This window comes from Stegodyphus dumicola, chromosome X1 (assembly GCF_044657685.1).
Source record: "Stegodyphus dumicola isolate Sdum_Otavi_A_Nest chromosome X1, ASM4465768v1".
NCBI lineage: Eukaryota > Metazoa > Arthropoda > Arachnida > Araneae > Eresidae > Stegodyphus > Stegodyphus dumicola.
In genome coordinates this window covers 168,204,633-168,218,034 of record NC_140780.1, presented here as the reverse complement: position 1 = coordinate 168,218,034, position 13,402 = coordinate 168,204,633, and the positions used below count along the sequence as shown (strand labels likewise).

The following is a 13,402-nucleotide window of genomic DNA, read 5'->3' as shown; positions in this document are numbered from 1 at the left end:
GGTAAAATTAAACAAGATCTGATAATTTTTTTAAAAAAATTTAATGAACATTTTCAGGCAGTTATTTTCAAAACTATAATAACATTACGAAACGATCATATTTATTTGATTGTATGATCATTAAATTAACATTAAAGTGGATTAGTTATTTTAATAATTCATAAATTTCGGAGCATAAAATTTTCTGAGCGTAATGAAGGGAAAGAAAAAAAATAAAATAAAATCTAGAAATACTCAGATTTTATATTACGCCCAAAAGGAACATTTTTTTTTAAAGTTTTGTGCATATGTGTTTCTATAATATAGGTAACCCTATATATATATATATTGAATATCATTTTCTTCTTCGACCGTAAACCACATACATTTGAAAACAGCATATCTTTAGAATTTCCGCACTGGAGATAAAACTGTTATTTTCTGTACAGTGCTCGGTCAGAACTCGTTGAGTTTGTTAATCAAAATTTCGTTAAAGTTTTACAAAACATTAAATAGATTAAAACAAATTCGGGTACTTACGTATTATCGCAACCAGGTTGGCGCGATTTGTAAGTTTGAGTAAAAAAGTATGAATAGAAACAAGATGTACATTTATTAATTACAGATAATTTTTAATACAGTTTTTATATTATTTTGTTTTAAAATATAAAATAGCAATTAAACCCTTCTGGTTTCGAATTTGAATAAGGTGCAGAATTATTTTTTCGGCGGAAATCTTTTGGCTATTGCTTTTAGCACTGATTGAAAACCGTCTTCGCCATTAACAGCTTGAGCTTGGCGCCATATAAATTCGATAAGGTAAACTCTTTACACCAACAATAAATGAAGCGCACCGCTGTCACAAATGAAATCCGGCTACCTTCAAACCAATTTCCGGTTCTCACACCCAAATGTTGATTGCACTCTTCGACGTCACATTTCCAGAAGATTTGCTTTTCAAAATACAGTTTCATTTTATGAGAATTTTTACAAGTACGTTCGTTCGGTATAATTCCATATTCCTGTAACAATTCAACAGCATCTTTTTCACTCGCAGGCAGATCCCAAATACCCACAGTTAAAGTATTTCAAGGCATTCAATCTAACCAGTAAGAAAAATAATTTCTTTACGAAAAACTACGTATAACACGTAGGGTTGCCGTAAGTAGGGTCGCCAAATTTGGCGATTTATGCGAATTTTGGCCTGGTTGCGTTAGTTAATACGTAAGTACCCAAATTCGAAATTCCGCCGTCCAGATGCCCATATTCGAGAGGAGGTTACATTATTCAAAATTTGATGGCTCTAGATACTGTCGTTTTTATCACAGTGCGAGAAACATACATGTATTCATAGAGATTCTTCATTATTTAATTTCTTTACATATAATACAGGGCGATAATATTTGGTAACAACAATTTGCAAGGAGACACGGACATTTACAGTAAAACAGCACAAAATGCCTCTTCGAAACTAACAGCCTTTCTGGGCTACCGCCGCTTTGGGCTAATAAATTAACAGTAAATAAAAAAATCTTATGCAGAACTAAAAATAAATTTTTAAAAAATAATCGCTGTAAAATACAATCAAAACTAATTATTACCGTTAAATACAATTTTAATATTAGAATTAAATGTATAAAAATTTTTAAAGAGTCAAAAGTGTTTATCACTATGAAGTATTATGATATATAATAGAAATAAAATTCCTTTATAGAAATTGTGCTATAATACTCATCTATAATTTAAAAAAAGCAGCACAATTTAGAATTTTAAACAAAACTTTCAAAAATTCATTTTTAAATATTTTATTATTTTTTACTTATTTACACCAATAAAAAGCATACAAATTGCAAGAGAAAATTGCTTGTTTAAAATTTTCTATTAGTTCAGATTTAAAATATTATTTTCTAAAAGAAATAGTTACAAATTTCCTTACAGCACAGGAAAAGCTAAAGGTATATCCAGCCCTGAAAGCATGCAATAGCTTTATAATTATTTGGAACGATAATTATGCTTGAAAAATATGTTAAATTTTTAAAAATCAATCTCAATTTCAAAAATAAAAATATGTAGAAATTCTAATTTCTGAAATGAGGCGCTACAACCAGCTTTTTCTTGACAATTATACACGCTGCAATGGGCTGCACCAGCAGCCCTCGAACTTGTCACATTCTTTATTCTAACCATCGTCGCCACAGGCTGTGCACTATGAACGCGTCTAGGTGTGTGTCAGCTGAAATTTGCCGTATGAACCAACCCGTCCTTCCAAGTCCGATCACCATGCCTCTAGTAAAATCGTCTGTCTAACAGGATTAGCAATCGTCTGTCGTAACTGCCTCCGTTGACGACGGCTTGGCATTCTTTGCTATAGACAGGAACAAATTTTCTACGATTATATCTCTAGCAGAAGTAACGGCACGAAAATTGAACATTCTGCAGCTTCCTTCCCTTATATCTCCTTTAACGTGCGCATTTCACATCATTTGCATAACTCGATGACATACGTTTACCCTGAAATTTGCATAATTTTCGAGCCACTTCTTCTTGTTGCTGCATTTTTAATGTCGAGCAGTGTAAGTTTAAAAAGACTGGGACTGTAGAAAATAGAAAATATGTATCATTTTGGAAAACCTACAAAAGTAATCAGACACAGACGAACAATTCATTTTAAAGGAAGTTAAAACTAACTTTTTGTAAGCTCTTTTTTTATTGTATCAAGATTTCGCGTAGATATCAGAAGAGAGTTATTCTAGTACAATTAGAAATCCGAGTAAAAAAAAAATAATCCGAAAGTTTTCAGATTTAACGGCCGCCCAAAAGATTTTTTATTAAGGTTTTTACGCTTTCGCTGAGCTCGAAGTCTACCAGTTAGCTTTTGCACTTACTCCTGCTACTCCTCTCTTTCTTGTCTTTTTACCTTTATTATTAAGCATCGATTTATTCGCACTTACGAGGCATACAGCTCAACAAAATCACAATTTTTTTTAAAAACTGCATAACAGCATATGTTTAGAATTCGCAATGCAATGTTACGTGCTGGCATACAATTTTATACATATTTTTTTCAGTTCTTCCTTAGTTCATCATATTAATATTCAGTTTTCTTAGTAAGATGGCTAAATTTTTTTAAATCTTTTTGTTATTAACTTTTTATGTGTTAACTTTATGTACTAAATATCACGTTGTTCGCACTTGCGTCACACAAAATTCAACAGCAAAATCATAAAACATTTAAAAACAGCGCATCTTTAGAACTTCCGATAGAGATAAAAATGTTTTATTTCATACAGTGTTGACACTGCTCGCTTTCAAATCGTTGAGTTTGTTAATCTAAAATTCATTAAATTTTACAAAATATGCTATAAATAATAAAACGAACTTGAAATTCCAATTCGGTCTCCTAGATGCACATGTTCGGGTGGAGGAGACGACGTTATTCAAAATCTGATGGCCGTCGTTTTTCATAGTGCAAAGCCCATACATACATACGTACATGCAAATTCTTCATTATTTTCCTTAAAAGTAATACAGGACGATAATATCTGGTAAGCAACACTTTGAAAACTAATACGCCTTTTATAGTGAACCGACGCAAAACTTCATTTCTAGATTGGTTTGGTTTATTTGTGACAAAGTACTCATGGGTTATCTGCTTCAGCGGCGGGATGCCTTCGTGAAGGACTTTCGAAGGGATACACGTTACACGTGGCGAAAACCACGAAAACGCCCGTGCAACCAGCCCGTTAGCGGGGATTTCAACCTCGGGCCGAATCACCAGTATTCAGGAACTTTACCGCTCGGCCGCTGGTTCCCCCATTTCGAGATTAATAGCCCCTTTTGGGCTAAAAATGTCTGAATATCATGACTGTGTAACTATAGCCACCTAATTAGCCATTAGAGAGAATATATTAGAATCTGCAAAATAATTCATGAAGAAACCTAAATTTCGGCACCAAGTAATTTTTTTTGATGCAAATAAATTTAATTTTCAGCACTCGGATGGACGTAGTGCGGAAGAAAGCTGGCGAGGCTATGAAGAAAGAAGGTAAAAAAACAACAATAAAACGCAATAGTGTAAATAAATAATTGTGGTTGCAAATGGTGTCGGAAACTTGTACAAAATTGGTGTTTTGAATCAATAAGGTTACTTTAACATTTTAGTAACTAAAAACAAAGTGGGCAAATTAACTGTGAAACAGTGGTTGTCATACATTGAATACCACATATTTTGAGAAGTCCACCACAGTCACGATACGTTAACTCAGTCAAACATATAAGGGAAGAAGTAAAAAGGAAACTTCAAAACTACCCAATATCAAAATAAATATGGACTTAAGCAAGATTTACTACAAGAAAAGAAGTATACTCGAATTGAGTAAATTCAGTGCCTAAACGCTATTAACGCAAAAGGATACTGCATTAAGTATTTAAGTGCATTCCTTTGTTTTAATATTAGCATAATGTTATGTATATGAATACTTTTTTGCACAGACTTTTTTCTACTGCATATAATATTAGCCTTTAATTTTATTACATGTTTACGGGGTTAAATTACATGATGATTTCATTTATTTAAGTATCAGCAGCATATTTAAATTCATATTTTTCAGAAAATTTTTAACTCTTTCTAATCGCACCAAGTGTATGAATACTACCTTCCCCCCCGCCAAATTCTCCATATAATTTCAAACTCGCATTCAGTTATATGATGACAATACTTGATTGCAACAGCAAACATACTAGTGATAGAAACCGAACATCGATCACGAAAGAAATTTAAAATAAAATTTAAACTGTATAGAGTAACAGCAACCCCGTCGAATTTTCCAAATACTTTGAAGACAAATCTTTTGTAATTTTTCCTTTCAGCTCTTTAGATAATTTTATCAGAATAAGAAAGATATATTCATAAGATATACTTCATATTTATAATATGAAATTAGATCTAAGCAAGAGATTACAGAAGGGCTCTTCCCCTTTTCCCGAAAAAAAGTTTTCAATTTTTATACTTTTCCTGGAAGAAGTAAACTTTAATCTAAGGAATTGAGGACGAAATTTAAACAAATAACCATGATTTATTATGGTGAAAGTTTTTTGATTATTCATTTAATGATGAAATGATTTAATGATTTATGAAAATCTATTTTTGAATGGATGCTTATATTTTTATTATTGCATTTATTTACTTCTTTTAAGCCCGAAACTAGAATGAGAAATTTTTAACTATTGAATTAAAAAATTACATCACCAACTATTTAATATAAACTCATAACAATCAAAAATCTATAAATTAAGCAGATTAAATTTCTTTTAGATTAACCAATTCCCAATCCAAGCTCAAATTTTTATTTAAAATTAATCTATATCTAAAATTCTCTATTACATTATAGACTAAGTACGTTTCTTAAACATACCGCTGATTATTTTAACAATTAATGCAACTACTACACTTTTGGCAGAGGGACTCGTCAAATACTTATTTTACTTTAATAATAGGGCGCAATTTAATATAACGCGATTTTCTTTCAACCTAATTACTTAGAATCACTCAGTTATCGAGTCTCTAGAATGTAACTTATATGTCAGCTGAGTTCCCAATTGCTCTATTTACTTTTATAGTACTGGACTGTACTATTTGATTAACGCAGAGGCACGAGGGCTAAGTTCAGAATCGCCCACTTATTTGATTGGCGTTTAGCGCTTTTTTACAAGAGTAAGAAGAATTGGATTTTTGTCAATTTTATTTGACTTTTTAAGTGAAAATAGGTCAATGTGTACATGGATAAAGTCAAGGGAGTGCGCAATGCCATTTTTGTGCAATTCTGGGATGTTTTTTAAATGAAAATAGGTCGATGTGTACATGGATACCGAGAATGTGCAATTCTTAAAAACGGGTCAAGCAGTGGGCGATTCTGCACTTTCCCCGGCACCAGGGTTATCTGCCTAAGGAAGGGGACTTCGTGGAGGCCTTTCTACAGAAAACTGGTTCGTTCTCATGTTACACACGAAGGAAACCACCAAAAACACCCATATAACTTTCCATATAACTTTAATCGACGGTATTGTAAACTTTAACCTGGCCCCAGATCGTTCGCCAGGATTTGAACCAGGGTTGAAATATTAGTGTTCAAGGTTCCATTCACTCGGCCACTAATGATTTTTTATGATGCCAAATTTAATACAGGCATTTAAACATGCCTTCAAGGTCAATCGTGAAACCTACTATCATTTTTTTTTCAGTTCATTAACTATTCATTGAATCTCATGTTGTTAATTCTTCTGTAAGCATAGCGGGTACATAAAATTTCTAACGTACAAAAGCGAACACTTATGTAATGTAGGGCAATGGAAAAGCATGACTTAAAACTATAATAACGATATAGTTTCAAGTCATCGATTACGCCTTTTCTATCAATAATACAGATTCACGAAAGTCTACAGGAAAGGATTGCATTTATCATCTACATATATCAGTTGGGTACAAACTAGAAGATGCATGAAAGTTCAAGAAACATCACAATTGTTATGGTTTAAAATAATAGTTGAAAAAAAAAACCCTCCTACTATCTTATTTAAAAACCGAAAATAATGCCATCGTAATTCTCCCCCCCCTCCTTTAAAATTTTTGCATTTGAATACGAATTAATTAAACAAAGGATGATCTTTCTTATTTTAACGCTTGGTATTCAGTTCAGTACTTCATTCACAATTCTCTGTTATATATAAAACTGTGAATTAAAACTACTATTATGTCTTTAATTCTTTAAATAATGAATCTAAATTACAAACAGCCTCATTATTTAGTAATTATTAGTAATATTTTAGTACACTAAAAGTGTTTCATGACCGACAGAAGAAGCATGTATAAATGTAAAATTTGGTTTTATTCAACAGTACAAAAGATATAAAAATCGGGCTCTAACTTCATATTTTAGACATCAAAATCTGAATAGAATAAGAATGATATGCTGCGCTGTATTTGAAATCATTTTTATTACGATAATATAGGACTTATCTGTATGACAAAGGTAATGAATGGCATTGACACCATGCAAGACGTTAACCGATTAAGTAACGTGTAGTAGTACTTCCTATTTCACGCCGAGAAAGAAAGTTCAGCAGTTTTATACGAACATGAACTCTCAAAACATGATTTCATTAGGACTTTTCAGTTTAAAATTAAATTACCTACAATCGCAAAGCTAACTTTTAACTTGCAAGCCACAAATTTACACCTTACGGAAAGAGTGCGCATAACTACTTCAAAAGTAACATCCCTGAGTTTATAACAAAAACACACGAAACTCTTCGAATTCATTTATAACGAAAACGTAACTAAATTTGTTCGCATTGGTGTTACGCATGATACTCTTTTATTTGGAGCATTAAAGAGAGGTTTAACAATATCGAAAAACTGAAACCAGATTCATGCTACGGATATGATAGAATTTACACTAATCGAAATGTATTCATAGTGTTTTCATACAGCAGTTCTTTAGCTACCAACGAAGCTGCACCTAACCAGTTTTCTTAGACAATAAATATGAATTAAATTATATTCAGATTTACTCCCGTCATCCTTCACGATTCACAGTTTAAAAAGAGCAAGTCTTTTGCTGTCAGAGACCTGTGTCTAATCATTTTTCTTAGTCAATAAATATGAATTAAATTATTTTAAATTTAGTCCTGTCGGCTTTTGTGATTGATATTTTAAAAATTATTATTATCAGATAACAGTATTACATGCAAATCAAGTCCTCAAAGACAATTAGCTAAATTTTACCTACGATCTCAGAAAGCATTAAAATTTTATAGTACAGAATTGGCTTACTTGAGATATTAATTTCATATATAAAAGTGCAATTCTAAGGAGTCATTTCAGACGCCTGTCAAGTAGCACATATACATATGTACAAACATAGGTATTAAAAATTTAAAAAAAGTATAATACCTTGATAAAAAGCTGTTGTAGCAAAATGCAGCTGCAAAATGATGGGTACAACTGCCAAGCTCCAACAAATAGGATGCATTCTTAATCTTGCTAATTATCCGCACACTTGTCCAAATGTCAGTTAGCTGTAAGAACTCGAATGACCCAGAAAGGGTCTAAGTTCAAAATCCAAAAGAAAAATCATTTGAGTAACATCTGAAAGAGTTGCTAGTCGAACAATTTATAAATAAGAATGTTTCACAGGCGAGTTTTTAGCCAACATCCGCCAGTTTAAGCTCAGCAACACGGGATGGTAAACTCTGCATCATTCGCCTCGATATTCTGTGACCGTCTGATCCCGCAGCAGACCTAGGATTTCGGAGGTTACTCTGGTTTCGTTACGAGCGCCATCTATCGCACGATTTGAGAATAAATACCCTATCCAATACTCAGAAAATTATGCAGAACCATTTATCGGCGGGGGATCTGAAAAGTGAAGGGGACCTGACAGAGGATTTAAGCTTATTGAGTTGAGAAGACAGAGGATTTAAGCTTATTGAGTTGAGAAGATAAAACTGTATATCAGTTGACATTATTTTCCGCCATGTTTTAAAAACGATTATTTTGTAAGTGTGGGTGTAATTACTTTGTAGGCAATTACTAATAATAATGTAATAATAACAGTTTATTCAATATGCTGAAGATTATTTCTTTACCCGTCCAAGATAAAGTGTGTATTTATAAGACATTTAGAAGCTGAGCATACGTTAAACTACTAAGAATTTCACTGTTTTTGAGTTTAATTAGAGAAGGTACGGAAGGCGGGTCTGGCGGACGTGGTGGCCCCCAGGGGCTCCGTGACTAATACGGTCTTTTGGAGATAAATTTTTCTAGTTAACGAATGATAATGAACCAAACCTGTAATTACAATTAGAACAATTAAATAATGTATTAATCAATCTATTTTACATGGAAGTAACAAATCGAAAAAAAAAAAAAAATGATATTTTAAATTTTATAATTCTCTCATCTGCTTATTTTTTTCTGATCTTAGAAATTACATGCTAAGATTTCACGAAAAAGACCATCCAAGGTTCCAAACAACTTTGCTTTCCAGGAGCGTTGTCAGTTCCGAATGAGGGGACGCCCATGTGGAGAAACTGAGTTCCTCCAAAAGAAACTAATGAATTATTTGAGTTTGCATAAAGGGATATAAACTGCATTCATGTTAAACTTTTGTTAAATTTTATATTTTTATTGCATTGATAATAATAAGACATTTAAATCTTTTGCTAGATAAATTTGATTTTCCAGTCTGATGATATCCTTCTCAGTAAGTTTTGTTTTGATTACGACAAAGTGCAAGAAGGCCATCTACCTAAGGGAAGGGTTGTTCGGCTAGCAGTTGGAATAACCGGAGCTCGAATCCCTGCGACGGCATAGCTAATCTTTCCCCTTTCCGGCTTTAAATAAATGACCATATAATTCTGATTTTGGATATTATAAAATGCATATATTACCTTTAAAAAAGGAAGCAATAAAAAGTTTTGGCTTTAAAAAAATTGAAAATGGTTAGTTTTGGAACTATTTATTCAGTATTATTGTTTTCATATTTTTGTTTAAGACGGATTTCGATTAAGCCAGTAAGGGCAACCAGATTTCGATTTAGAGAGTAAGTTCAACAAGACTTTAATTAAGAGGACACGTAATTATACAACAAATAACTGTTACAGAAAGTAATTAAATTATGCCGTGGGCTGCTATAAATCTTTCTATTCATATTTCTATACCATTTAAAAAGGGTTATGTCCCATTTCAGGCTCTCCCAGTTGAGGCCCTTTTTAAAAACAGTCTCATTTCAGCTTTTCTATTCAGGGTTTTAAAATTGACTCCAGACCTCCTGAATGCGTTTCGAGTGTGCTTCCAGTTACACCACGAAGGCATACGGGAAAAAGGGAGAAAATACCTTATAATGAGAATACGCAGACCTTTGAAGAAATGAAAGGTTCATACGTACTTTCCTTTCTCCTCTCAGCCTTTGCTCAGCATTATGCCGTTTCTTCTTCTGACAGTCTTCCTTTCCCTCATCAACAACTCTCAGTGAAGATTTCCGATTTCTTGTCTCCTGATTTATCTTCTATGCAAAACATCCCTGCTTAACACAGGGAACATCGGTTTTCTAGCTAGAATTAAAAAAAAATAATATAGGCATTTTTCTATTAATTTTGCATATAAGGTTGGTGAAAGAAATTTTAGGATTACTTCGTATAATTCAGGTAATTATGACATTAGAGTTAAGTAATCATATAAAAGTACTTATATTGTCTGAAAAATAGTTCTTGACGTTTTCGTTGTTATTAGCAACGATTTATCGGAAAAGTTTAGATGGGCTTTATTGGTTTTTACCTACCTAGCTAAGTTATTCATGTTAGGAAGTTAATCGCATATTATCTTTTCACAGAACACAACAAAGAAAGAGTCTGATTGTATTTTAAATAATCAAAAAGTATTGAAGTCTTCTGTTTAACTAGGAGTTGTATTCTGTTCCCTCAAATGCTTTTCAGCCCTGCTTTCAACCAAAACTTCCCTGTCTCTAACTAGTGTTTCAACTCGATTAAATCCGAAATCCTAAAATTTTGCTTATTGTACTTTCACTGTATTTAACTGTAACAGTATTTTTCTGTAAGTCGCCTTTTTCTTAAATATATATTTATTTTTAAATTGAAGCATAGTACTCCAGCACACTGCAATAATAGGTTTATTGAGTATACGCAAGGAATTTTGCTCAGAACATTGTTAGTATCGAGCAGTTCACAGACATATTGAATGATTAAGTATGGTCTAATCAGAAAGAGGCATTATATAAATCAGCGCATTTCAGGGAATGAAACTAAATTCACTGCATTTAATATTACATTCACATAGTTATGTACGAGTATTACTGATGAATACGATACCGGATATAGAAACTGCAGTACTGAACTTCTTAATTAAATTTACTTTTGTTTTATTAATCAATTATATCAAAACCCACTAAGAGGCTTTTTAGGAATAGCATTTACATTTTTCCTTAGAAAGATTAACAAATCATTGCGCAGCAAACCTATATTTAAGCAGAAAACAATTTACAGGTTTACAAGTAATAAGCATAATTAATTCCTAGAACGCAACTCTAAAAATATACATTCTTAGACATAAAAGTGTGTGAAGCTAGAAAAAAGTATTCGATTTTAATGAAACTTCGTATGCGAATGCCTCTCGACTCAACATATGCAAATGATTAAAATTTACCGACCGTAAATGAATAACTGGAACTCCAGCCATCGGACCTAAGCATCCTGAAGATGTATTAAATGAACAAAATTCGAGTCAGGGGAAAGCTTTCATTAGATTTTGATAGCGACTGCTCCACCAGTGATCGAGTAGTTAAAACTGTTGAATCATGGGAGTTCTATCGAGTTCGATCTTACGAGAAAAGGCTGGTTGCACGCTTGATTTTGTGGTTTTACCCATGTATAACCAGAATACCAGCCAGTTTCCCTCAGAGCGTTCACCACGATGTCTTCCCTTCCCTTAGGTAGATAGCCCTTGCATGCTTTGCCGTATTCACATAACCTAACCTTTATTACGACTACCCATCCCAACTGTAAGAGTGCCTCTTCTACTGGTTCACGCTCATTACGAACATGTATCACAATTTGAAAGGAGCCCTACCGTCGGACTTGGGGGGAGGGGTGCAGCGATTAAACAATGCTTGGAGTAATGGGAGAACAGCAGCAGATTTCAAAGTCAAGAGGGAAGTGGTCGACCTAGGGCGAGATTAGAATGGGAAGATAGATTTACCGTCAAAGTGGCTCTCACAAAACGCATCAACGATCTGACATGTGATTCCCAGAAAAATGAGCACTAGGACCACTGACAGGCAACTCAAGAATGGAATCTATGCTTTCGGCTCCCATTATGCCGCTTACCCGTCACCAGTGAGCACCACCAAGTGCAACTGCAATGATACGGTGCTGCTCGACAGATCTGGAACACCACTGATTGAAGACAAATTGTAAATTGTCTTCAGTGATTTCCGATGACCAGTGCAGGCGTGTCTGGAAACATCCAGGGCAGCTTTGAGATCATACCCTCGAAGTCATGTGCGAGATCCCAAGCATCCTGAAGATGCAATATCAATAGGTAGTTATTGTCTGAAATGTCATTTCTTTTGATAGCCGAGCCCATCTGGTTGTCATCCAAGGCAGCTTTATGTAACACGTTGATGAAATTTTGGGATTGGTTCTGTATCTTTTCGCACCGAACCAGAACTACTTGCCAATAAGATAATCGGCCTGTTTTTTTTACTTCAAGCTTGCCAAATACGTAATTGGTCGATTAAGTCACCAGACTTCTCGTTCATAGTAACTTTTGATTTGCTCATACATTTACAAGCCTCTCAAAAAGGCGCTTTCAAAAATCTGCCTACGATGCGGTCGAATGACGCTGACAACTAGGGATAATTTAGCAAGAAGTCCCAAAAGTGGCCCAACGCCTTATTCACCTACTCACTTTAATGGGCCTTTCTCGGGAATAAAGACTTCACCAGTAGCTAAGTAGTTAAGACCCCTGAATATTAGGAACTCGACCGAACTTCGACCTCAGGCGAACGGCAGGCTGCGTGATTAATTTTCGCACCTGTAATGTGAACGAACTTATTTCCTCTAAAGAATCCTCCACGAAGGCATCCCTTTTCTTAAGTAAAAAAGACTCTGATGCTTTTACATACTGAAATAATCTAACTTAATTTTCTCTTGAATAAATTATCCAATATTTCTGACATTGTCATCATTTCTTTTTCCGTACATCACATCTACCGAGTTTTATCTCCGTTTGATAACCTATTCGTGATACATCAAATTGCTTGTCTTAGAAAGTATCTGTATGGAACTGTGCACTGAAGCAAGGGCTCTTAAACTGTACCCTTACCCGCAGAGGTAAGCAGTTACTTCCAAAGGGATACATGAACATAAAATTAGCATATATAAAAAGAATAAAACATAGCTTAGAAATTCGAAGCGAGACAAAGCTGGTTTTCCAGCTAATTTATTGTTGTTAACTGCTGTTTTCCTGTAGAAGAATGCTTGCTTAGATTTATGTTATTTTATTAGGACTTGTTTCCTTAATAATTCCAAGGTTTTTTAAAAGCGTAGCAATTTATACTTTTCTCCGAGAGAAGACTTATGAAGAATATGTTCTCAAATATAAATTTGAGACTTTTGCTATATGGTCTCAAATATAAATTTTAGAACATATTCTCAATTATTCTTGTTTCTTCTTGATATACTTAGTACCAAGTGATTTTTAGTCATACTTAACAGTTAGATATCCTGAAAACAAATTTTACATTTCTTTAGATTTTCAAAGGATTTCCATTTTTCACTTCTTTTGTGTATCAGTTCAAATGAAAACGTCAGCAAAATCTGTTCAAAAAACAATATTTGATAGTTA

General features: G+C 33.6%; 1 protein-coding gene across 2 annotated transcripts in view; it reads right to left on the bottom strand.

The window, feature by feature from the left end:
* Ptp99A (Protein tyrosine phosphatase 99A) overlaps nucleotides 1-8,277 on the bottom strand; it is a 391,659-nt gene extending 383,382 nt beyond the window's left edge. The window contains exon 1 of one of the 2 annotated variants that reach the window (XM_085807691.1): nucleotides 7,931-8,277. In XM_085807691.1, the coding sequence (XP_085663817.1) occupies nucleotides 7,931-8,009 (79 nt within the window). In that variant the 5' untranslated portion in view covers nucleotides 8,010-8,277. The remainder of the gene's footprint in view (nucleotides 1-7,930) is intronic. The other variant, XM_085807688.1, reaches the window with a different exon arrangement.
* Between the last annotated feature and the right edge of the window lie 5,125 nt (nucleotides 8,278-13,402).